The 25,278-nt window shown below is 43.1% G+C and overlaps 2 protein-coding genes across 4 annotated transcripts; one reads left to right on the top strand and one right to left on the bottom strand.

Moving 5' to 3' along the window:
• AP3M2 (adaptor related protein complex 3 subunit mu 2) lies at nucleotides 1–8,996 on the top strand. Of its 2 annotated transcripts, none has more exons than XM_074164183.1 (8): nucleotides 1–375; nucleotides 2,471–2,642; nucleotides 3,158–3,295; nucleotides 3,835–3,920; nucleotides 4,456–4,589; nucleotides 5,073–5,280; nucleotides 6,110–6,254; nucleotides 6,688–8,996. In XM_074164183.1, exons 1-8 carry the CDS (start codon nucleotides 103–105, stop codon nucleotides 6,786–6,788), a joined length of 1,257 nt encoding a protein of 418 aa, XP_074020284.1. In that variant the 5' UTR covers nucleotides 1–102; the 3' UTR covers nucleotides 6,789–8,996. The 2 variants fall into 2 exon arrangements, with proteins under 2 accessions (XP_074020284.1, XP_074020285.1); XM_074164184.1 differs by having other exon boundaries at nucleotides 103–375; nucleotides 2,471–2,480; nucleotides 6,688–6,788.
• Nucleotides 8,997–9,086: 90 nt separating this feature from the next.
• PLAT (plasminogen activator, tissue type) lies at nucleotides 9,087–23,256 on the bottom strand. Of its 2 annotated transcripts, XM_074164130.1 has the most exons (14): nucleotides 23,179–23,256; nucleotides 18,821–18,922; nucleotides 17,761–17,800; nucleotides 17,225–17,356; nucleotides 16,708–16,821; nucleotides 16,175–16,349; nucleotides 15,527–15,618; nucleotides 15,090–15,264; nucleotides 14,671–14,756; nucleotides 14,080–14,275; nucleotides 13,469–13,605; nucleotides 13,239–13,379; nucleotides 11,596–11,744; nucleotides 9,089–10,765 (listed from the first exon to the last, which is right to left on the bottom strand). In XM_074164130.1, exons 2-14 carry the CDS (start codon nucleotides 18,899–18,901, stop codon nucleotides 10,607–10,609), a joined length of 1,677 nt encoding a protein of 558 aa, XP_074020231.1. In that variant the 5' UTR covers nucleotides 18,902–18,922; nucleotides 23,179–23,256; the 3' UTR covers nucleotides 9,089–10,606. The 2 variants fall into 2 exon arrangements, with proteins under 2 accessions (XP_074020232.1, XP_074020231.1); XM_074164131.1 differs by lacking the exon at nucleotides 17,225–17,356 and having other exon boundaries at nucleotides 9,087–10,765.
• Between the last annotated feature and the right edge of the window lie 2,022 nt (nucleotides 23,257–25,278).

Genomic DNA, 25,278 nt, shown 5'->3' with positions numbered 1-25,278 from the left:
GGAAGGAGGCGGGCGCGAGCAGCCGCTCAGGCGGTGTGTGGAAGGGAAGCCGGGTCGCTCCGCACCCCGTTGTGGCCGCCGCGGGAGGGCCCCGCCGCAGCCATGATCCACAGCCTGTTCCTGATCAACGCCTCGGGGGACATCTTCCTGGAGAAGCACTGGAAGAGCGTCGTCAGCCGCTCCGTCTGCGACTACTTCTTCGAGGCGCAGGAGAGGGCATCGGAGGCAGAGAACGTGCCGCCGGTGATCCCCACGCCACACCATTACCTCCTCAGTGTTTACCGCCACAAGATCTTCTTCGTGGCCGTTATCCAGAGCGAGGTGCCGCCTCTCTTCGTCATCGAGTTCCTGCACCGCGTGGTCGACACCTTCCAGGTGCGGGGCCCCGGCCGCGTGGGGGACGAGGGGGGGCCCCGTGTCACTGCCGTGGTTTGGAGGAGGACGAGTTGGGGGGAGAAAAGGGTTCTCTTCAAGTTACCAGCAATTAGTTTTCTCTTTTTTTCCCATCTCTTAATTCTTATCCTGCACCTGCGGGGATCTAGAGTGGGCCTTGCGGGCTTGCTCAGTCAGGAATGCACTGCGTGGGATGGCGATGGATTCGAGATAAGCCAATGCTCACAGGAAGGACCTTCCACCAACCAAGGCTTATATTTCTGTTTTGAAGCCTTGACTCTTCTGGAAGCTATGAGCTAGGACCAAGCTGGTCTCATTCTCACAAGGAGGTTTTGCAGTTCATAGCCATGTGCTTTAGTCAACGAGTTACAGCCTATCTAGTGATGTTCCTTGGAAGTGTATCTGCTTCTTAAAGAAGTGAGTCACAGGAGTTGGCCCAGAGCAGCCTTATTCCCTCTGTGCCATGGCTGACAGGCCTTCCGGGCAGTTTAGGAAAATAGTGGAGATGTCTGTCTTCTGCCTGCCAACAACAGGATTGTGTAGTCTGCATTTGGAATGTCTTGTGACCAGCATCCTACCAGAATACAGGAAATGTGGGTATAATGTGAGCTTTTGCTTCCAGGTGCCAATCAGAACAGGAGTGTAGGCTGAGTTCTGTCTCACTGAGTTCAGGGAGTGGATTGGTTGTTCAGGCCAAAAGTGTACTATGTCAGTCGCTTAGGTCTTGTTTTTTGTGAGAGGACAAAGGCATGAGTGTGTCCTTACTGGCTTGGCTGTATGTTAAAACCTGATATGTCTGAAAAAGAAATAGCGTTTGTAGTGCAGGACCAGCGTCAACATAAACTCATCCTTTCTGCAGAATGCCTGATCTCTTTATGTTTGCATGCACTCACTCTTTCTCCAGAAAGATGCATGAAGTTCCTATAGAATAAAACTGTGATTAAATTAAATGTTCAATTTTTAAAATTGCTGAGTTATTGGGAATGTTTTCTATAACATGCTGAATCTTGAAATATCTCCACTTAGTTTCCATACCTACATTATGTTACAGATTTACAATTTGACTTGGTATATTTTTACTGCAAACTTTAATATTGCTAATTGTTGTTTTGGAGTAGGAGCTGAAGAAACAGTAGAGGATTCAAGCTGGGGAATAAACTGGTCTGTGGATCTTCTGTGATTCACGTTCTAAGGTTCTGCTTTATACACCTCTTAAATTATGAGGAAGGGGAGTTTTGTTACATGGATAGAATTATTTTTCAGACTTTTCAGAATACTGGACTTCTGCTGTTAGCCTAATAAATCTTAGGGTGTGCAAGCAGTCTGTACATCCCAAGTGGTATCAGAATGAAAAAACACAGGTAGCGTGCTAGACAGACTTCAGAAACATTCTTCTATAAAACAAACCTGCAGAATGCGCAGAGCGTTTGAAGCTGTGCTTCCCCTATTTTCCACATCAGAGTAAATTAAAAAAAAAATATATATACAGAATTGAAGTAAATAATTGTATTATTGCCCATATGTATGCAAGCATTATAACAAAAGTAAATGAAAAGCTTTGATGAGGAGAGGTTGAGTTCCTTAAACAGCAGCGCTGCCCAGTTAAAATATTGCAAGTACTGTAGGTAAAGACCAGGGCAGCCAAGGAAGGATATCCAATACTGGAGTCTAATGAAAGGCATCGCTGCACGCAATTCAGTAGTGGCTGCAGGAAGTAAATTTTTCTTATCAATGTTACAGCTTAATCAGTTGCAATTGAGCCACTTTTAAGTGCTAATTAAAAAATCTCTTAGCTATCAAAGGGAATCTTGTTATATAGAAAGGAAATAAGAGGATATGATGATGTGGTGATTTGCCAGCTTGTGGGGGCACTGGCAGAGGAATGCTCAGAGTTGTGCGTGTCTGTCAGAGTGGTCAGTCTGTCTGATTGTACTAATACATGGAGATTCAGTGTTGTTTCAAGTCCTCCAAGAAGAGGGTTGATAAATAAATCAATCCCTCTGTGTGGGAGGACACTGAACTGAATGGTCACTAGGACTCTTTCAGAGATTGTTGAGTAATTATTTCTTTTGCACAGGATTATTTTGGTGTCTGTTCAGAGGTGATGATCAAGGACAATGTTGTGGTGGTTTATGAGGTGCTGGAGGAGATGCTGGACAATGGCTTTCCATTGGCAACAGAGTCTAACATTCTTAAGGAACTGATAAAACCTCCAACTATCCTGCGAACAGTTGTCAACACCATCACAGGTACAGGGAAACAAAAAGTAGATAACCTTGGGAGGCCGTGTGGCAATGTTCCTGCATAAGTAAATTAGGACATGGGCAAAGAAAATTTATGTTGTTCCCTGTCATTCTAAACCCCAGCATAGGTGTATTTAGGGAGTCCTGTGTTAGTGCTTTGCTTTAAGGTTCCTTCCAGTTCCAGCACCAGCTGCACTTTTTTTTTTTAAACCCAAACAGATTACGTTTCCAGTTACAGCCATGACATGACTTCTGGATGAGTTAGTTTGGTGTGGGGTTTTTTTTGGGGTGGCTTTTTGTTTTGTTTTTAGTTACACTTCCCCATGCCTTATTGTGGTATATTTTAGAGTTGTATGTAAGAGACGTGTAACACAAACAGTGAGTCTGGAAGAGTAATTGCTCTCCTACAAAGAGACAGAGGTTCTTGGGGATTAATTGCAATTAAGTCATAGGAGAACAAGGACTTGTTCTGGAGCATGTTCTAACTTCTGTGGTTGTTGTGATTGCCTTTCTTTTTCCAGGAAGCACAAATGTGGGTGACCAGCTTCCTACTGGACAGCTATCAGTGGTGCCTTGGAGACGTACTGGTGTAAAATACACCAACAATGAGGCGTATTTTGATGTGATCGAGGAGATAGATGCAATTATTGACAAATCAGGTATGGAAGTTGCTTCTGGCTAAGACGAGCGTAACTTGTCCTGATGGTGCCTGAAGAGAGATTTAGGTTTTCAAAGAGGAGCACCCTTATCTAAGTGGGGGAAGCTCTATTCCTATTCTTACTCTGAAATGTTGCCAACTCATGGGTGCTATTCAGTCAGAAATCTTGGAGAGGTACCAAAGTCTTCACTTGTGTTCGTTCCTAACGTCTTTTAAACAATTCTATATTGGGGAAATAGTGCTATGCACAGTTTTCACTCACCTTCTATCTCCTTAGTTTTTGTGCATTTTAGTCTTGTTAGAGTTGGGAGCTATTGTCATTGGTCATTAAAATGGACATTGCTGGTGTCAGCGGTTCTTATTTATATGCATCTTCTCCAGAAGTGGTTGAGAATGAGAAAAATGTTTAGAGAGCAACATAATGAGCCATGCCAACTCATGAAGATAATAAATTTCTGTCCTCCCCATTAATAGTTTTTCTACATTGGGATTTTTTTGATCAGTTTCACGTAACTTCCAGTGTTTACTTTATTGTTGCAGGTTCCACCATTACTGCTGAAATCCAAGGGGTGATTGATGCTTGTGTCAAGCTGACTGGGATGCCAGACCTTACCCTCTCCTTTATGGTAAAACTCAAGGGTGTATCTTTAAGTATTTTGAAAAGGGTTTCCCAGCCCTGCTACTGGGATCTCAGCCTCACGCTGATGGATTCCAGCAGATCAGAACCTGTGTATACCAAACAAAAAGAGAAAGAACTGACAATGGAAATTCATAGTGAACTTCAGCAACTTTAGGCCTAAAGTTTTTATTTTCAGATTCTTTGTTAAAAGTACTGTTAGTGTTTGCTGTGACTAAGTTTCTGAGATACAGTGGTGCTTTTGGCAGATATCCTAAAGGACCATCTTTTTTTATGAGTATGCATCAATGTAATTACTTGACATGGCTAAGTTTTCTAAAATAGGGTGGAGGTTATTGGGTACTGCTATCGCACAGAGGTAACAGCATCAAATAGCTTAATGTGTCTGAATGTAGAAACCTTCAGGTGGGCAGAGCGCATTGAATGGTAGGCCCTTCATGGATAGAAGACTGAGAAGAATAAGAGGAGGTTATGTTAAGTAATACTGCTTTCACTAACCTTGTGACTTTCTTCTTTTCTTTCAGAACCCTCGGTTATTGGATGATGTCAGCTTTCATCCATGTGTGCGTTTTAAGCGCTGGGAGTCAGAGAGAATACTGTCCTTCATTCCACCTGATGGAAATTTTCGCTTGCTCTCCTATCATGTCAGTGCTCAGAAGTAGGTGATAAATGTAGTGCTATGAATTATGAAATTTGAATCTTCCTGGCTAGGGGAAAAAACAAAACAAACAAACAAAAATTGCTTTTAAAGATCTGGTGGCATGTTTTGCCAAATGAAGTAGAGGTGCACAGTGCCTTTTTTAAAACCCGTGTTTTGTCCTTGATTGGAGCAGTGACTCTGTCATTTCTTTTTGGTCAGCCAGCATTTTTCAAAGACTAGTAGCAGATAAATAAACTGGAGAGGGAGAGAACTAGGCAGTATGGAGTGATACAACAAGTTTGATTAAAAAAAGTGTAATTAAGACTTGAGAACAGGATTCTGACTTTGCTCCTAGATCAAACAAATGAGTGTAGGATTTCCTTCTCTTTTAAGGTAATTGTTTTCCAATGTTTTCAGTGTAGAAGGCAAGGGCTGCATCAGGAAAAGCAAAGATGAAGGTGAGAGATTGACAAGGACTTTCTGTTCATGTCTTTATTCTAGTCTTGTGGCAATTCCTGTCTACGTTAAACACAACATCAGTTTCCGTGATAACAGCTCACTGGGACGTTTTGAGATCACAGTGGGGCCGAAGCAGACTATGGGGAAGACTGTAGAGGGAGTGATGGTCACTAGCCAGATGCCAAAAGGTGTCTTAAATATGACCCTTACACCCTCTCAGGGAACACATATCTTCGATCCAGTTACAAAGGTGAGAGGAAGGAGAGAAATTAGATCTGGGTTTTTTTTAATCTTTTTTACCTTTCAGCAAATGAAGTTGAGCTGTTCATGCTTACATGAACATCTCCTTGAATGTTGCTTTTCTGAAGGCAGTATCTTTTCTTGGGGTGAGAACTTTTTCTGGACAGTTGCATAGTAGAAGCTGTCTTAATCCACATAACAAATAGCTCAGTGACTGAGTGGAAAGTAGTTCTGGTTGATTGGTGTATGCAGAAAAATCCAAGAACTGGTATTGTATGATGAGGCATTAGTCTGGTGAGTGCTTTATAAACTTCTACATATCTAGTTGTCATGCCTAGTACTGTACATTAGACTTGGTCCTTTGTAAACACTGAGGATTTGGGTTGGTTAGTGGGTTTTGATTTGTTTTGGGGGTGTTCTGGTTTTGTTGTTTGGCCTTCCCCACCCTGAGTTCACTTTTTTTTCATATTGCAAACTTAAATTTGTTCGTTTGCCCACAGTAGACCCTCAAGCAACACTGCTTCAGCCATTCAGAAAGGAGGCAGTTCTGCATTATCTTTGTTACTGCTACGCGTAGGAAATGGGGCCTCTAGTACAAGTAGTGGACATATAATTCATGGTAGGCTTTTGGGGAATCTCATGGAAAGAGAGAGGGAGAACAAAGGTCTAAGGCAGCTGTCGCTTAAGCCTGTTCTGTGTCTGTCCCATGTGAAAGGCAGGATACTAAGACAAAGATCTTTTCCATGAAGAAGCATTAAAAGCTGTCATTGGAAGGGGACTCCTCTTTAGAGGGTGTTACAGCATTTCTGTTTCACTGCTGCATTTTCTGTTCCTTGAAGCTGCTGTCATGGGATGTGGGGAAAATAAACCCCCAGAAGCTGCCAAGCCTGAAGGGGAGCGTGAGCTTGCAAGCTGGGACATCAAAACCAGATGAAAACCCCACCATTAACTTGCAGTTTAAAATTCAGCAGCTGGCTATATCTGGTAAGTGACTGTCAGGTAAAGCAGCTGAATGTTCTGTGCTGTGTCATTGCTCACTCTGCACGTAGCTGAAATAGAGTGTACTTCAGAAGGCCTGCAGAGCTATCTGAAACATGTTCTTCAAGTAAAAAAAAAATAGTGTGTTTTGACTACAGATACGTGGGTTTGTTCTCTCAGCTCTATGAAACAGCCTATCTACATTTCCTTTCATTTCATGCTTACAGACCTATAAAGAATTTTAGGGTATGGATGCATTTGTAAAGAATGATTCTGACAATTAGCAGTTGTCAGCTTTTCTCCGTTCTGTTTACTGCTTGCTAAAACTTTCCCTATGCTTTCTGTGCCTCTAGTATGATCTTCTGTTCCTTTATCCAGAGGGCCTGTCTGCTTTGTTTATGGCAGCGGTCATTCTTATGCTGTGTTTGTTTGCCTCTAGGACTGAAGGTGAATCGCTTGGATATGTATGGGGAGAAGTACAAGCCCTTCAAGGGGATAAAATACATGACTAAGGCTGGCAAGTTCCAAGTTCGAACCTAGAGGATTCCATAGTGAGGAAGAGCACTTCCCTGTTTCTCCTGTTCCTAGCTGTTGGATGCAACCTCTTACCCCATCCATCTGTTTAGGGTTGCTCCCTTGCCTGTAGCAGCATGAGAGCCACTGCTTAGGGTGCTGGGGAGCAGGGAAAAGTGAGGTTGACCTGAAAACATCTCATCCCTAGCTGAATCTGAAGTGTTTGGAACAATGGCAGATGGGAAGGTGTTCAGGTCCCTTGGGATTAGTGAGTCAGCTATGTAAGCTTGTATCACCTTCATTTTGCTGTCTTAAAAGAAATTCTAGGGATTTATTGCCTTTTGTAACTCCTCTTCCTTATCTTTTGGTTGGCTTTTATCCCTTTGTAGATGATACAAAGTTGAATTTCCACAAACATCACCTCCAGTGCAGTCGTCTGGCATCTGCCCTTCTCCATCACTGGGCGTTAGGGCAGAAAGCTGTCTAGTTCTTGGCAGCACAGAGGTCACATTGCCATTCTGCCTCAAAGGGACTGGAAGAAGTGGAAAGGTAGATTGTCCCCACCCAGGATGGGAAGTGAAGAAGCCTGAGATTGGGGATGGTGCCACAGAGGGAGGAAGGGAAGAAGTGGATGCTTTTTCTAGGTATTTCATAAGCCATCTTGGTCATCAAGTGTCTTGAATCTCTGGAGATTGACTGGAAGCATATCCAAATCTTAGAATGGTATCCTGTGAAGGGCTGGCTGCAGCACATGCAATCTTGTAATGAGAGGTGTCATCGGAATGTATTTCTGGTTCTCTTATTTCATCAGTGTTTGAAGGTAGGGATTCTCCCAGCTGCTTTGGGGAGTCAGGGAAGAGACAGAGAGGCAGGAGAATTTTTGTGGAGACACACCACTGATGGAAACTGAAGCTGTGGCTGAAGGAAGACGATCACTATCCTAGTAATTGTTGGAACCTCCTTTTGTCTCTGCCTGCCTATTACAAATGAAGGTGATACTGCTGTTCTCCTGCTCACTGATGTCTTTGAGATAATTGTGTCCTGGTACCTTTGTAGTGTTTCTGGCTGTCCTACCTCCTTCCAGTTCCTGTACCACTGAGCTGCTGTGCAGGTGGATTCAAGCCTATGCTGGATTTCTCACTGGGACCATCTCTTCTGCAGGAGCTGTTGCTGCATCTGCCCATTCCAGTCTGTGCTGCATCTTTCTGTACAGCATAAATATAAAATGAGAGATATCTACACTATTCCGTATTGTCTGTAATGTGCTCTTTGGCCACTAGATGCCAATGTGTTTTCTCTGTGGTAGCAGAACTTGTCCCTAAGATGCTGTACATTTCATGCGCGTGAACAGAACAAGGTGACCCTAAATGAAGGATAACATACATTCTGGTTTGCACGTGATGGATACTTGCATTGGACGAGTGGCGTCTTGCATGTGGAATGCAAGTTCCAATGCAACTGATGGACGCTGTAGCAGGTGGCCTTGCTGCTGAGCATGTTCAGGGCAAATATAACCTTCAGCAAGGGCATCAATAAAATTCATTTTCACATGTCGTCTGTGTTATTTCAGGGTGGTTTGTGTGGGCTTTACAAGAAATGCAGTTGGTATTTGAAGAGGAAGGTAAATACGTCAGTTGTATTGTGGATGCCTTGGGGAGATAAATGTCTTTCTTCTGCAAATGGGATTGTCAGCTTGGGACTAAGTCACTGTCTGAAAAGCTAAAATTAATTACTTTCTTGGTAATTTTTGTTATTGTTTCCTAAAAGGAGCACTGAGCTTTTCCTAGAACGTCAGTGAAACTGTCTTTAGGAATGCAACTAAACCATTTTTGTTTACTAGGTAGAGTTTTCGGTAGCAGGCTAAGGGCTGTGCTTTAATTATGAAGACAGTGAAATCCCTTTTCGCCTTCCTGCTCCTCAAGTTCTAATGTTGTCCTTTGGCTTTGTAGCTTTGTTTTTTTTTAAAGTATCTTTCCTTTCACGTTGAAGTGATTTCGTGTTACTCAAGATCTTGAAGGGCTTCTTATATGCATAAGAGTGTCTGGCCTTTATGACAAGGTTTCTATGTCAGTCAGGTGGGTGCAAGTTCCTACAGAATATAGAAGCAGGGCAGAAGGGATAAGCAGGGAACAACATCAGCGAGATAACTTGGTAGATGATGATATAAGGAGTTTGGGGGGAAATGTGAAGTGTAGCTGTGTACTTCAGTTACAATAAATGCTGATGTTGACTCAGGAGAGAGGAATGGAAATTAATTTGTCTTTTTCTCAAGGTTATTACTTAATAAAATACAATTAAAAACAACAAAAAATCACACCAAAAAAACTGAACTGTGACTCTTGTTTATTAAACATCTTGGGGTTTTTCCCCATTCCCCTGGTTGAAATATGGGACTCGTTGCTGAAGCTGACTGGACTTACACCACTGTTTCTCTGAGGACATGAAGATCTCTTTGAGGTCAGTTTCTAAGCTGGTAGCTAGAAAGGCATGGACCATCTGTAAAGTTGCCATTTACAAAACCTGTTTAAGGATGTAATGGGCGTCCTTACCAAATCTCTCTTTTGTATGTCTTTATTAATAAGCTTCTCTGTTTGACTAGAGGCTGTGCTAGTAGATCATCAGAGAGCTCCTTAAAACTGAATAAACATTTGGAGTTATACTGCTTTAAATTTCCCAAATATAACAGGCTAGTTCTCTAGCTACAATGCCTGTTTGATACTAAAGCTAAACTGCTTTTGTAGCCTCAATATAATTGTTTTCCTTTTGTAAAACAGTAATCACACCTGCTTTCTCTTAATTTATAAACCAATTGCACAAGAGAGAATTTCTCAAAGAGAACGTGCATAGATACCGCTTGGCATTACATGGCAACTGCAATGCAAGTAAGTAATGCTCGATTACTTAGATTCTAGTTTACAGTGACTTGGTTATACCTGTCTTGTCTTCTGTTAAAGGACAAATGCAGCCTTGTGACATTTGACTTGATTTTTACAGGTGGATGTAAATGTAGCAGGCACCTAAAACTGCCACTGTTACACTTGTCTTTTGTTCCGCTCTGCTGCTGCACTAAAGAGGGAGCTTTTGCTTTCATATCAAATGATAATGCATAGAAATCTAATAGTCAAAAAGTAATGTGTTGATTCTGTGGCAGACAAGGCTGGTGTTAAGATTTTAACCCATTCTATATTTATTTAAATATTTAGTTCCTACCAGGAGGAAAAGCAGGTGGAAAACCAGAATGTTCTAATAAGCTTGCCATCCTGTCAATGAATCAGTTCCAAACAGAAAAAGTAAGTAGTATATTGATATGGAAATAAACAGCCCATGCCTACAGCTGTGCTCTTTCTGTGGAGTCAAGCTGAAACCAGCTTAATCTCTGTCCTTATACCACGTTACTTTGGTTATTTAAGCCTGACTGGAACGTCTTCCAAGTTTACAGCCAAATAAGGAGGGAGATGAGCTTTTCAGGAAATTAAATCTGTCCCCTCTGACTTCAGTTTACACCCATTCCTGAAACAACATTGCTGATCGTGGGATGCATGAGCATCCCACGCCCAGTTTATTCTCTCAGGCCAAAAGTTACTTTTAATTGTACTTGTGATGTGATGCAAGAAGAAGGCTTGGGGATGTGGGGGGAAAGGAGCATTAGCTTCTGATAACCTGTAATAAGGAAAGGAGAGTTCATTTGAGAACGTGCCCTTCCTACACATTGCAGTCTGTCTTCCTTTAGTACTGAAAGTCATAAACATCTTGAGAGACAGGAAGCCCTGTCAGCATCCTGGAAGCACCCAGAAGGAAGCTGCAAGGCCATGGCCACAAGACTGTGGATAGTTCATTTTTCTTTCTCAGGGTTTCATGTTGTCCTGAATCCAGTCAAGATAACGATTCACATTGGTATAAACGCCGGGTATGTCTTTGCGGCCACAGCCTATTCCCCAGCTGATGATTCCAATTAGATACATCCGATCATCCTTCATACAGACCAGGGGCCCTCCAGAGTCACCCTGCAGAGAAGTAGCAGGTTAGTAACAATCTCCTCATTTGTTTGGTTTTGTGGTGTTTTTCCCCCCACTGGCTTTAGTTGTGCACTGGTGTCGGTGGAACCACCCTATGTAGCGTGCTCGCAAATCAAGAGCGCTCAGTAACAGTACCCTCACATAAGCCACTTCTGTGTTCCAGATGCCCTCAAGGCTCCTCTCATGGGGACAGACCCCAAAAACTCTTAACTAGCAATAAAGTGTCTAACTTTGTATAGCGCTCATTTATGAAATGTAGGTGAGACGTTGATAAGAACAAAAAGAGGAACGCTCTTATTCGAACTATACTGCTGTGTGTAACAGTAAAGCAAAATTATTTAAAGAGCTGTTTAAATGGAAAGGATGTGGGTTGAACGTGTGCCCTCCTCCTTCCTCATGGTATAGCTGTTCCGTCTCCACCATCTTTTAGCCTTTTGTCTTATTTTCTCCACTCTTCGGTCGACCGGCACCTCCTTCCTCTGACAGAATCTCCTGCTGAGCGTTTTGCATGCTCACAAGAGAAAATATTAGGAAATGGTGCTGAGGTAGAGTTTCCTGCTCAGTTTTGTGGTATTTCCTATATTTGGGATTTTCAGCGTATTGTTCTGGTTTGTTGGTTAAGCGTGGCCTGTTTTCCCAGCTGAGGGGTGGGGGAAGAAAACAGAGGAGCCAGCAGTTCTGTTCGGCAAAAGTCTACTAGAACTTCCATGTAGCCAACCGCAGAACTTCTTTAAACTATTTTCTGAAACATTTTATTTAGTTATCTCAGATTATCAAGGACAGACCTGAAAAGAAACAAGGAACAGAACTGGGTTTACCTTGCAGGCATCATCGAGGTGCCTTGTGTCTCCTGCACACAACATGTTGTCGGTAACTGTCCGGTTGTCCAGATGTTGTGTTGTGCACCTGCTGGCTGGGAACAGTCTGACATGGCCTTCCTTCAGGTGCTCTGAGTAGAATGGAGAAACTGGAAGAAAAATATCAATATAAATACATATATATGGCTGTGTATATATTTAAAAACATTAAATTGCAGTTCAGTGTCTGTAGTTTAGGGGAGAGTAAACAGAAGTAGCTGGGAGTAGGGGTGTGGGGGTGGCTCAACTATTATTTCCTTGCCAAAGGGTATTTTTCAATTCCTGGGGGTTCTGCTTTGCTAGTGAGAACATCTTAAATATAGTTGAGAGAGAATATCGCTTCTTTAGCAAGCTTAAATACTAGAGAGGGTTTTGTAGGCTGCAAATTAAAGACTGCTGGGTTTCTTGGGTGGATAAGTCGTCTTTGCACAGTTACATCAATCAAAATGAAGTCACAGGAAGTGCCTATGAAAATCACTAACTGTATGAAACAAGGTCCTGACTTTTTAGTATTAGATTTACGCTAACAAAAATCAGATGCCTTGTCATACACAATACTGAGTAACTAGATAGGAATGTAAACTTGTGTTACGTTGGAATGGAAGGGATTTTTTTGTTTTGGTTTGGGTGTTTGGTTTATTCTCCTGCGTAGCTGCAATTGCACAAAGCTGGAAATTGGCAGGACTGTTGTTTTTCAGTCTAGTTTTGAATTACAGTTGCAGCATCCTTTCCCTCTCAAAGCGTTTATCCTGTGCTCCCTGTAAGCAACGCTGAGGACTAGCTTTAAAAGCACTTTAAGAACACTTTATGCCACATTTATATTTTAAATTGCAAGTCTGTTCCAAAAACCCCATGGGTTCAAATCACAATTAGGTCTTGTTATGATGGATGCTTCACAGTCTCTGTCCCAGAGTTTACAAATTAGAGAATAAAAACAAAGTAGTAGAAAGTGCTAGTAAATAAGAGCTGATTTGTTTGTTTGTTTGTTTTAAGTATAGGTCAGCCTGTGTATACTTTCAGACAGATTTTATTTCTGTTTGTTGAAGGTCACTTAAAAAACCCTTTAGACAGCCTTTTAATATATATATATATACGGGATTGGTATTTCTTTAGCTGTTTTGGGTTTTTTTTTTTGGTTTTTTTTTGCTTATCACTGCACAGCCTATGTATCTTTTAGAATAACGCAACTACCTGCAACTGTATAGTATATTAAATCTTGACAGAAATGGATTTCTGTCAGAATCACGATATCTAAATGTACTCGGTACAGCAGAAATGGGGCAGCTCTGATTGCAAATTTTCTGTCTTTCCTACCTTTATCCATTGTGCCATTTTTTGTGTTTCTACTGCTGGAGAGTATCAAGGAAGACTCTGCTAGCCCATGCAGCTCACAGAACTCGGATGAATGAAATAACTTACAGCAAAACTTGTTTTTGTGTATCTCCCACTTACCCATATGTTTTGTAGTGCTTACATAAGCCCATATAATAATTCAGGGGGTCACACGTTAAGCAATGCTAAAGATCTGAATTCTTTGAGGGCAGGGGACCCAAACTTTGACATAGTGTCCTCTACTTATATGTAGAAATGTATCTTCTACTTACACTCTTCATTTTTGCCATAACCAGAGATCTCGCACTCAGTCCAGTCAGGCAGCTGCAGTCCTGGTGTGGGGAGACAGGCAGTGCGGACAGTGTTTGTCTCAACAGCACAGTCTTCTGCATCTGAGCTCAACTGCAACAGAGCTGAAGAGGGAAAAAAAATCCCCACTTCATTAACCACAAACTTGAGGCAACCATGACCTTTCCAGTCATGAGGTCAGAAAAGTTCTTACCAATATCATTGTTGAAGTTTTCTGAGTCAAATCTCTCATGCACAATGTAGCTCTTCACTTGAAAGCTTTGTTCATTCTCCTCGGGAGTTGCTCGGGACGTCCTACCCAGCACAATCTTCAGCTGATTTGTACTAAAGCTGAAGAACAACAGAGTGTTACTTTCTTCCTGTGTCAATTGGAGTGGACCCTTCCCTTGAAGATGTGCTGCTGCAACTTCTACTTTTCTAATTTTAGCACTCTTACTACTTCATTCCCCAGGCAGTTTCACCTCAAGTGTCTTATTTCCCTTTGGTTTTGCACTAATTGCTTACAGCCATCATGGCAAAGCTCCTCTGCCAGCCCCTTGCTGTTCTCAAGTTTCTGATCGCTCTGCATCTCTACCGACAACTTTGTTCTTCAGCTACTTGATATTCTGCTGTGGTACCTTAATGCCATGCTTCTAGTGTGCCTGTCTGTAATGCTCAGCACAATTAACTCTATAATTTTTAATGTAGAGTGATTTACTGGGATAAAGAGCTTTTTCAAGTCATTTACCCTTCCAGTAAGGCTATACTGGATGCTCCCATTTTCCAGGGGTTTTTCCCCCATATGGTACTGAATCCTCAACTCACCCTTCCTCAAAACAGTGAGCAGCTGACAAAACCCAGCAGGAGCTGATGAGAACTCCTCCGCAGAGGAAGTGCTCTCCCGGAGCCCGGCGATACTTAACGAAGATGGCAGCCTGCCACGGGTGAGCCGCGATGTCTGCGTAGGAGCCGCCTCTGATCCTGTACTGCTGTGTTCTGTGCTGCCGCAGCCCACAGGTGGCTGTGGATGAAAACCCACAAACAGGCTTTTTGTCCAGGCACTTTTCCTTTGAGTTTGGGTTAAGGGCCTGTTAGTTGTTAGTGCATGTTGAGGCATCCTGGCACGAACTGTTTAGTATCTGACTCATTCCCGTTTCCTAGGAAACTTTTATTCTGATTTGAAAAATACAGTAAGGAAACCCTGCCTTTTCTATCCTCCATTTCTGCAATCTTCCCTTTTGGCAGAGAAAAAGGCACTTCTGTGAGAGTGGAGCCACAGAATCTCTTTTTACTCCAAAAAGCTGCTCCCCCCCCCCAGCTCTTATTCACTGTAAGAGGCTTGAGTTTAATACAAATGACATGCAGAACAGTAATGCCCCAAAGAAAGAGAAGAATCAGGAGTGCTAAGATCCTTACAGCAAGTAGGCACATTGCAGTACTCCCATGTGAGCTGATTTCCTTTCAGTACGTGGCACCAGGGCTTGCTGTCATTGTCAGGATTCCTGCAGCACAGGAAAGAGAAGAGCTATTTTTTTTATCAGATGTGCAGGGAGTTTGGGGAGTCCTAAAGGTGGGAGACTGTGACCTGACGGCATTCTTTTTGATTTTTCTAGAGATGCAGAGTGCCCTAGGGGCACATGAAATTTGCGTTTACGGAGTCAATATTAGAGAAGCATAGGTCATGTGGAATAAAATTATTGTTGTCAGTGACCTTCACTACCAGGAGTAATGTATTTCCTGTGCTTTAATAACCCACATAAAAGACTAGAGTTCTGCCTCAAGAGTACTACAAGGAAGTTTGGGATTTTTTTTTAATTCTTTAACTGGCTACATACCGGCAGAAATTGTGACTTCCAAGGCCCAACTGGTAAGCATCTCTTCTCCAAGCAGTATATAACTTGTTGACAAGGATTCGAGAATTCCACCTCAAACAGGTAGCTCCAGAACTGGTAACACTGTGGCTGCCTCGGTAATCTGTGCCTCTTCCAGATTTGCAGTTGATGTTCCCAACTTCAATAAGAAAGCTGCATGTTAACTGATGGATGTGACCCTGGCAGCTGTTCCTAACTGTGATTTCTGTCAAGGCATCTATATATTAGCTATATTTATCTCAGTCTCTCTGTGTCATAAATATCAAAATCTTTAAAACGTAATTTAATGGGAAAGTCTCAACTTTACAGGCTACAGAAATAGCACAACTCCAGAGAGAATCCTTATATATGCAGTGAATCGTGGAAGCTCTAAAGTCCATTCCCTGTTCCCCTGCATGTACCTTTTGAACAGGAGGGCACACTGCAGTGTTCCCAGATGTACTTTCCCCCTTTATAGATATAGCACCAAGGTCTGGAATCCTCATCTGGGTTTCTGAAAGAGTTATGATATTATGCATCATTATAAAGCTACTGTTATTAGCTCCACGTCTGCCATCTAGTTCAGTAAGTTAATCCTGCTCCACAGTGAAGACATGGACTGAACCATCAGAAGTCATTTGGATTCCTATTTTAATTATAAAATATTGGAGTACGTGGAGGTGAGGATGAGACAGCCAGCAGCTAGCGGGAGTGGGCAGCTTGTTTGTGCAGTTTGGTTTATGTGCCAGAAGCACTATATTTTTAGAGTTTTGAGCTGCAGGAAACTGGTTTACAAAGGGTGTTTTAGGCACTGAGAAGGGACAAGGGAAAGACTATGGGGTGAGAGATGTATATGTTTTGTAGTCTGTCATAAGCATCCAGTCTAGATAGAGCTGAAGCTCATATATGTCTACAGAAGTTGCAATTGCTGCTCAAGGGCTGTGCTGTATTTGCACCTGTGCAGAGTGCTCTCTGCTTGGTATAAGATGCTGAAAACAGCTGTCCCTTTGCTCCAGGCTCTTAGAATGCACTGATTCCTGTGGCTCTGACTGGTGCCAGCAGCCCCTCACCTGCAATAGTTGTGATTGCCCAGTCCCAGCTCAGTAGCATCCTCTCTTTGGCCACTGTACGTCCGGTCCATCAAGCCGTTGCTATTCCAATTTAAACACTCAGTTCCACTCTCTGTCATGCTCCATGTACCCCTGTATGATACTCCAGCATCTTTGTAGCACTTAACTTCAGTATCTGAACAAAAGTGAAGAAAATATTACTATAACAGCAGCATCCGAAACTCTGCTTCCCCAGTCTCTGTTCTGTTTAAACTTGGCTCCCGGATGTCTTTTCTAGTAAGTCGGTGAAAATGCCTTGCCAGGCAGACTGTAAGTATCCACGAAGGTCTTCAGCTCCAAAATTCAGCGTTTTATCAAGAGACGCTGAGAACAGCCAGGTGTCCTTCTTAAAAGTTCTTTGTAGTATTAGCTTTAGAATAAAAAGAGGCAGCTGAACAGAGAGCCTAGTATACAGCAGCAGCTTCTGGGTACTCATCCTTCTGCACTGCTAAAACCAGTAGCATTGTTCACAGTAATGGACATGGTTTACTCACCTATTTCACACTGCTTCCCAGAGAAACCTTGGTGGCACTGGCAGATGAAGAGCTGTGGGGAGTAATATGCCTGTGAACACCGGCCCCCATTGTAGCATTTATTTCTAGTGCAGGCTATGGAATAAGCAAAAGCCAGGAAATAGTGTTAGATTTCACAGAAGTTAGAAGCTGGCAGCGTATACACATCTTTCTTCTCCTGTCAGTCTCCTTTAGCCTGTTCTGGTTTTCCCTGCCTACCTGTTATTGTCACGTGCTTACAAACATTTTGTGTAGTGCTTACGTTCCTCCTCTGCTCTGTTCTCTCCACATACACTATTAGGAGCCTTCACCAGCCCCTTGCCTACTCCCACTTAGCCTGGCCTGAGTCAGTATTTTCATTTCTATCCTATTCTATTTCAAGCCAAATTTTCTGGGTGGTAATGCCTTCCCTGATAGTGAGATCTTATTTAGGATGATTAGATGGACAATCTCTCACCGCCCACCATCTCCTTTATCTTTTTTTCTTCTTCATACTCACCTCTGATAGGCACAGTGTGGCAGCGACTCCGACCACTGTCGCACCTACAGTATTCTATTCTGCTCCCTGAGAGCCTCAGCCAGGTACCCCTGTGCTGGTAAATTTCTCCAGATGAATTGTCTGTGCAAATGGCTGTAATTGGAGAAAGGAAATCCTCTTTTAGAGATTCAGGGAAAAGACCTGGCTGAGCAAAAGAAATCCCTTCTCTTTCTGGGAGAAAAGTATCTGTGATGGAAGCATTGGTCTAATGAGCTGCCCTTTTTCCTTCTCAGACCACAATTGTCCCATCTGTCTTACTGTTGTGTTGTTGGATGTACTGTTCCGCTATTGACTGGCCTCTTTTTCTTTGAAGAAGAGTAGAGTGAGGGGAAAACTTTGTTCTTTGAGTTGTGGATGGTATTAATGGTCTGGTATTTTGCCTTCTAAATCTCTCATCCAAATAACTGTGACAAACAGCTTTCAGATTCCGTTCCCTCACCATCACCTCCTGTGTTCATAAAGCCACAGGCAACATGGTTGTAGTTTGCCTGACTTACCTCTGGACCTGGCTCCCCGTTTGAAACGCGTGCGTAAGCCCTGCAAACAAAGAAGGTTAATTCTGTGAGTAACTGTTCTCTTGAGAAAACTGGGAGAACAAGCGCCTCCAAAGAGCCAGTCCTTTTCTTGAGGTCTTGTAAATCAGGGGAGCTCTGAGCAACTGTCTGCCCTCTTCATCAGACAGTGAAAGGTGCCTTTAGTATCTCAGCCTAGGAGCCAAGAATTTTAATAATCAAGTTGCCACAGGGTACCGTGTAGTTGCTTGTCATCCGTTTGATGTGAATTTGGGATGTGCTGTGCTCACATCATGCGTGAAGTGATTATGTGCTCTTGGAGCATTGCAAGTGCTAAATAAAGCTTGTCAGCTTTCTGCTATTTGAAGGAGGTTCAAGCAAATAATTTCCAAAGAAGTAAATGTGAACAAGCAGTTATTTTTGCTCATTGAGATGCAGTTTCCCCATAAGCCTCTGTAGCTTGATTACCTTTGAGATATAAGTCTCCTGCAGCCAATTAAATAAAATATTTTGGATAAAGTTTTAAGCAAGAAAACGATTTAGAAAGCTGCTCTTATCAGGCAGCCACAAGAGAAAGAATAACATAAAAAGAAAGAGGAAGGCCGGGATAGCAATTTTTTGAGAAAGAGACTAAACATTTTAGAATTGTGTAGGGTTTACTTAAGCTGTGCAACGTGAGGCTTAAAGTGAAGGGACATGGGAACCATCAATGTCCAGTTGTAAGTAAGAGTAATGATGAAAGTGATGCCAACAAAAAGAAAATTAAAGGGTGACCACAATGGAACTCTTACTAACAATGAAAGGTGACAGTGAACAGATACACCAAGGAGATTTGGAGGTTTGCTTAGTGAAATGAAGACCAGCCAGGATAACACACTACTGGTAATCCCAGCTTAGAGGTAGACTACTTTGTAAGATTTTCCTTCCTCAGATTTCTAGCGATATAACCAGATTCTGCTTCTATCTGATGCAGACAGCTGGAGTCAATGGTAAGGCTGAACACGCAAGAGGATGGCAAGAGCATTATTTGATGCATTGAACTTACCTGGCATTGAACAGTCGTGATTGCTCCCACCAGCAGGAGGAGACATGGGAGTCTGCCTGCCATTCTGAGTGTTTTCCACATCACCTCCAAATCTCAAGCTATCTATAGAGACAAAAGAAAAAAATGAGATGTTGAACAAAGGCGTTTTTGCAGTGTGGAGTTCAAGGTCATAAGTTTAAATATGGGTTTTAAATTATGAAAATTCTTTTAAAATTAAAACACACTTTCTACTCTGCATTTCTCAGCCACCTGGTCTAACTGTCCTGGTGTCGCTGGACAGGGGAAACTGCCAGGCTGGACCTGGATGTGCTTTTTCTTGAAAACCTTAGAAACCTGACAAGCTAAAGCACACCCTTTTAGGTCCAGAGGAAACTCAGAGAGCGTTTCCTGGGGAGTAATACTGGTAGAAGTAAATTCCAAGTCCTTTTTCCCAAGGTTGCTGGAAGCCAACAGAATCATGTGCTTTATTAGAGAGACGGACTTGTTGAATGAAGGAGTGTAATACTGATTGGAAAGTGTTAATTGAGATTGAGGCCTACCTAAGAGATCTCTTGCAGAGGCACAAAAATATGCTGAAGGGTCAATCTGTGCTTTAAGAAGATTTACATTTTCTGCACAGACTGCTGCTTTGAGTGAGAGTGAGGGCTTCTCTCTTGTGTCAGCAAGGAGACTTTGGTCAACAATAAGTGGGGGCCGCACTGCTATATCTTTTATTTTCAGTATTTCTACAGCTTCTCCCCAGCTGAGCTTTTAGTTTCTACTATTGTCATATGCTTTTCCTAAAAAGGGTGAGTAAGGCAATTGGCTGGCAGGGTAGCTTTTGGTCTGCTGTTCTCATTTATTCGTTGCAGCATTTCTTTCCGTGTGTCACTTCTGTGCAGTCACAACTACGCCTTATTCCCTCTAATCTCTTCAGTGGCTTTACACTTCAGACAAAGCCCTCTTCCATACCGCACGAAGAGTTTCAGCTTCTTCCAGACTGATTTACACAGTCTGTCTCCTAAGGCAGGAGTCTTGGGAGAGAACCTCCAATGATCTCTTATGGGAGATGGCCGGCTGGTATCGTATGGCTGGGATTAAGGATGAATCTGAATTTCTGCCTCCATTCATCTCATTTGCTTTGAAAATCTACCTCTCTCTTCGGTCATCAGAGGTTAATTTCCTAGCTGGTGAAATTGCTGCTCTGACCTGGCCACAAACAGCTCCAGGAAGGACATTTGGGCATTGTGATCCATCTGTTTTCCTTCCTACTATAGCAAAATTTATTTCTGTCTGGCCTTGAGCAGGCAAGTTTCTTGGCAGAAGCATGAATTTAGATTTCTCTAGTCACTGACTGCAGTGAGATGTGCTACCATCTTGTGCCCTGGTTTCCTCTCCTCCAGTTTTTTTTCCTGACAAAGGAGGAAAAATGATTTCTTTCACCAAAGCCAAGCACCTTGTGTAAGCGCTGCCTGGTTTAGGGCAGCTGCTGGGAGGAGAGTAGCGGGGAGCACACTCATAGCACAGCATAGTCTCGAGTGTGTAGAAAATTTTAGCGCTAAAATTTAGCGACACAGGGTTTTTTCCCTCGCTGTACCATTTCTAATCTCATCCTCATAGCAGAAAAATACACTGGATGTGACATACAAAGGCAGCGAAGGGCTTCCTGAGATGGTTTGCTCGTATGAAGGCAATATGCTTTACTGTGGGCTTCTGGGTCCTCCATTAATCCGTGTAGGAAAAATCCCCGAGAAGATGTATTTTGCCCATTCTTTTATCTCAGTGACCTCGTAGTAACAGGAAAAGATCAGGCAAATGTATTTATGTCCAAGAACTCCATTGAAGCCTGACCTTAGCAGCATGAGTCTGGTAACTAGAAAAGTTCTATTTTATATTTAGAAGCACTGCTGAACTTGAGGACTTTAAATGAGGATTTATTGGTATAACAGGACCCTCTGATGGAGGGGGGGAGGCTGTTCATGGCAAAACTTAAATTAGTAAGGTGGATACAAATGATTACACAGTGTCAGAAGCTTAGAAACTTAATGCCTATGGGACTTTTTTGAAATATGGCATTAAATAGCAAGGTCCAATGCATCTATTACAAACTGGGGAGGTATTATTGATTTTCACAGTGACTAAGGACTGGAGTTGTCATTATTATGAAATCTGAACTCTCACAGTAAGGCAAATAACTTTATCACAGGTTTCCTGACTTGAACCTATAATTTTCTTCCTAAAAGTAATAGTTACTACTACTTCCAGAAATTAGAAGCTCAGACTCTGTTTATATAAAACCAGAGAAGGCAGCTGGATAATAGCTGGTGAAATTGGAGTATGACAGATGAATGAGTCATAAACTGGGATTCAAGGCTAAAAAAGGGAGAGAGTTTGTTTTAAAGATTGGTTCAAAGAAAAAGCAAGAGGCATAAATACTCATCTCTGAAGCAGAACTGGAGTACAGCAGGATAGTTTAGGCTATGGTTTCTCATCAGTAACCCGCACAAAGAGGAAACTTAAGTTGCAAGTCAGACTGAGAAGATTCACAGGAACAGCTTCCACAAACCCTAGTTACTCCAAGTCTTGTCTTTAGGTCACGTCTTGATGATGAGATCCTTGTAATACAGAGAATTTCTCAGGGATTTGTATTAGTATGCAGATTTTGCAGTATACTTTACATATAATAGTTTCAAGCCCTTTCTCACATCTTAGGAAGCATTTTGCATTGTATAGCAGGCCTTTTTAAAAGCTGAAAGAGCGATTTCCAAATAGGCATCAACTTCAATTGCATCTGAACTAAATCAGCAGCGTTCCCAAAGCTGAAATGGATGATCTGAACTGTTGCCCAGAGCTGTTCAGTTGCTGCTGTAGCCCTGTGTTAGATGCTGCATAACATGTACAATAACATTTCCCCCTCTCCTGTCCATCCACTGGTGGCTGCTGTCCAAATGCATGGAAAACTGGTAACAGATGTTGCCAGATGTTTATTTTCAGTTTCAGGAAAGGTACAACTTGGGCCAGTACATTGGAACATTCCACATGATAAGCCCTATCAAACTGAAAGCATATGGCTGTTTGAAACATACCATGTTTACAAGACTCCAAGCAGAATCCAGCAAGCAATGTGCTTTCTGGTAGGGCTCTGCTGAACGGTTTGTGCCTTCTGCTCTCACCTTTTGCTTCCTCTCTCATCAAAAATACTCTTAGCAATAAGCCAGAGGCCTCGATGTGGCGTGTTGACATTTTGATTCTACACTTTCAGGTACATTAGGGCATAGAGATATACAATACCCTAAATTTATCTCTTTTTGCTGAATCATCACCAGCAGGAATACTTTAAATTTCACATATTAATTTATTATTATTAACAGTCCTTCTAAGCAGTAAGAGTGTGACTATTATCAATGTGGAATAAGAGCTAAAAAAGAGATGTATCTTATCAAGGTAGAACAAAAAGTCATTAACAGAAATTAAAAGTAGCTCCTCCCACCCCCATGCCTCCCAATAACCTAGAATGTCCATTCCAGAATACTTTGATATAGTACTAATAGCTTTCTTGCTGATGAACAGCTATCTTGATCAAATTCAAGCAAAAGACTGCAGATCTTCACTGCCTTTTCCTGCCTTCTGGAGAAAGTGCTTCGGTATCCCTTTTCTAAGCTGAGCAGATGAATATTAGACTTGTACTATTTCTCTTTAAAATAGAACAGGGGACAGACCTCTGCTTTTTGGGAAAAGAAATAAAAATAAAAACCCAAACAACCAAAACAAAAAAAAGTAAGATTCTGTAGTCTTTGAAGGGATCGCAGGAAATTGGTGTTTCAGACTCTGGCTTCATTTTGGGAATCATTCTCAATATTTCCTGTGGTTTTGGCAGCATTTGAAAAGAAGCATGTTTAGGGAGAACTGCAGATGACCCACCCTCCTCCTCTTTGTCCCTCCATGATCCTGGTTGGGAGCCTGGGGTGAAAGGCACGGTCCAACCTCCTACCAGGAAGACGATAAATTATCCTTTCACAGCTAGCTCTCCGGGTCTCTCCTTGCCATGAAGATATTTGTCCGTAACTCTTCCTTTGTTTTAAGTTCTTTTGCTAATGTTCTTTAGCAGGAGATTCCTCCCTGCTAACTGCTCAGAGCCTGGGGCTATCAGCCCTTTCCCTGGAATAGCTAAAGCTTTCTTGAAACGACTGAAAGCTGGCGGCTTTACCCGGTGCTGTGAATCTCTCCAGAAGCTGAAAGGCAATAGCTCGGTTAGTTAACTACCATGGTGCTTCAGTGAGATTTATTAAATAATAATATTTAATAGTATTTAATGAAAATGCCATTGATGTTGAAAACGGGAAATGCACTTTTTGAAACTGGTGCAGAGTAGTACCTACCTTTTTGCTTTTTCTCGTCTGTTTTCTGCTGCTGCTTTCTTTTCCACACCAGCCTGGTTTTGTGTTTTCTCCGTCTCCGCTCTCTCTGAACAGCTCCTGGCCTTAAAACCCGGCTGGAGGGGGAGGAGACTGCGGCGGTGGCGGGCGGGCTCCTCGCGGGCCGGGTTGCGGGAGGAGCGGATGCGGGAGAGGGGAGCCCGCCGATGGAGCTGCGGGGAGGGCTGGAGTTACAGACGGTTTGCTTTGTTCTTTCTCTCTTCCAGTCACAGAGCAGATTCAGTGTTCTAAACGATTTTCCCCTTGACCGCCTTAAGCTTCAGTGACAATAGTACGTATCCCTTATCACGAAGTGTCCCATCGTGCTTCTGGGAATGCGGGGGGCCCTGCCCAGGCAGCGCCCCAGTGCAGGCACAGGTGTGTTCTTTCTAACATGACCCAAGGTCTGCAACCTGTAGACTTAGTCCTTAGAAATTCCTGTTTGAAGCAAGAGCGTAGTGTGCCCCGCTCTGAATGGCATCTATTGAGAATCTTTGGCAGAGAGACCCAACCCATGTGTGGAGCAAAGCATGGGAGAAGCAGTGCCACTGGGAGAAGAATGGTTAGAGGAGCTCTCCAGTTAAGCGGGGACAATGAACAAAACTTCCAAGGATCCTTAGATAGAAATAAGGAATAGTATGTTTAGGACGGAAGAGTTAAATGTTTGCTGATACTGTCCATCCTAGAAAATGAACCTGACTCACCAGGGTGCGGTCATGAGGTACTAAGTTATCAAAGTGTGGCAGACAAATCTGAATGATTGGTTTTAGAACTTAGGGCTGGGTTATGAAAACTGTCAGTGATGCAATTGTTACAGTAATGGATGTGTCCTAACTTTTAGGAACTGATTCACTAGAAATGAGGTTTTCTGATACAATTTAGCGTCAGCACAGACATAAGGAATGGTGTGTGAGGGATCTCCATCTTCAGGAAGCAGCTGCATAGAGTCCTCAGTCGGGAATCATGGCAACAGTTATTTTGCATATTGGCAAAGATGAAACACTGGTTACTCTGAATGTTTAGCTCTTCTCTGTCTGGAACTCTATGTGAAGATTATGACATGCGTTTCTCGGAGAGTCACGGTGCTAGTGGTAACATTACTGCCACAAATCTGATTTAAGGGCAGCTGCATTTGTTTCCAGAAGGGACTCTCAGTTGTTGGGAAAAAGATTGGATGCTGATGAGTGAGCAGGGGTGAATTTATATTCTTTTTGAATGATAACAGCTATTTGCTACTAGAGTCCTAGACTAAAGATGCTAGCAAAGTAATGGCCCCCACAAAGTGAGGGAAGATTTCAGAAGTTATAGCCCCTTCCAGTCCCTAAAGGGGCTCCAGGAAAGCTTGGGAGCGACTCTTGATCAGGGAGTGGAGCGACAGGACAAGGGAGAATGGTTTTAAACTGAAAGAGGGGAGAGTTACATTAGATATAAGGAAGAAATTCTTTGCTGTGAGGGTGGTGAGACGCTGGCCCAGGTTGCCCAGAGAAGCTGTGGCTGCCCTGTCCCTGGAGGCGTTCAAGGGCAGGTTGGACGGGGCTTTGAGCCACCTGGTCTGGTGGGAGGTGTCCCTGCCCAGGGCAGGGGGGGACGCTGCGGGGGCTTTAAGGTCCCTTCCAACCCAAACTGCTCCATGATTCTGTGAAGTGTGTCATCACGACACCCTATGGCATGGACACCCCCGTGCCTGGCCCAGCGCACGCCACTGGCCCTGCTGCCCTCGGGCTGTGCGCACTGCGCCCTGGCAGCGCGGTGCTTAACCTCCTAGGTGTGGGGACGCAGTATCTCAACCCGACATAACGCACGGAACAGTGTTTTGGCATTGGGTGCTGAGGTGTGAGCTGAGAGAAATAGTGCATTTCGGTACGTTTAGCAGATTTTAAAGAAGCCGTGGAAAGGAGCTTTAAAGGAAGGAGACGCAGCTCTGCCATTTCACTTCAACAGCGCACGAGCTCTCCTCCCTCCGCCAGCCCCTGACATCGGGGAGGATGGCGGCAGCGGCGGTGTTGCCCCCGCCCCGCGCGGCTCCTTTAAGGGCGGGCGGGCGCCGCCGGAGCCGGAAGCGTC

This window comes from Numenius arquata, chromosome 26 (assembly GCF_964106895.1).
Source record: "Numenius arquata chromosome 26, bNumArq3.hap1.1, whole genome shotgun sequence".
Taxonomy (NCBI): Eukaryota; Metazoa; Chordata; class Aves; order Charadriiformes; family Scolopacidae; genus Numenius; species Numenius arquata.
Note: the sequence above shows the minus strand (reverse complement) of the source record. Positions and strands in the feature narration are given on the sequence as shown.

Excerpts from the sequence above, each read along its gene's own strand:
- AP3M2 (XM_074164183.1), top strand. The coding sequence starts at position 103 with ATGATCCACAGCCTGTTCCTGATCAACGCCTCGGGGGACATCTTCCTG. Across the intron at positions 3,296-3,834 it reads TGCAATTATTGACAAATCAG|GTTCCACCATTACTGCTGAA; the intron begins GTATGGAAGTTG and ends TTATTGTTGCAG. Across the intron at positions 5,281-6,109 it reads TCTTCGATCCAGTTACAAAG|CTGCTGTCATGGGATGTGGG; the intron begins GTGAGAGGAAGG and ends TGTTCCTTGAAG.
- PLAT (XM_074164130.1), bottom strand. The coding sequence starts at position 18,901 with ATGTGGAAAACACTCAGAATGGCAGGCAGACTCCCATGTCTCCTCCTG. Across the intron at positions 14,276-14,670 it reads CTGCAATGTGCCTACTTGCT|CCACCTGTGGGCTGCGGCAG; the intron begins GTAAGGATCTTA and ends TTTCATCCACAG. Across the intron at positions 13,606-14,079 it reads GCTCACTGTTTTGAGGAAGG|CTTTAGTACAAATCAGCTGA; the intron begins GTGAGTTGAGGA and ends GTTGTTCTTCAG.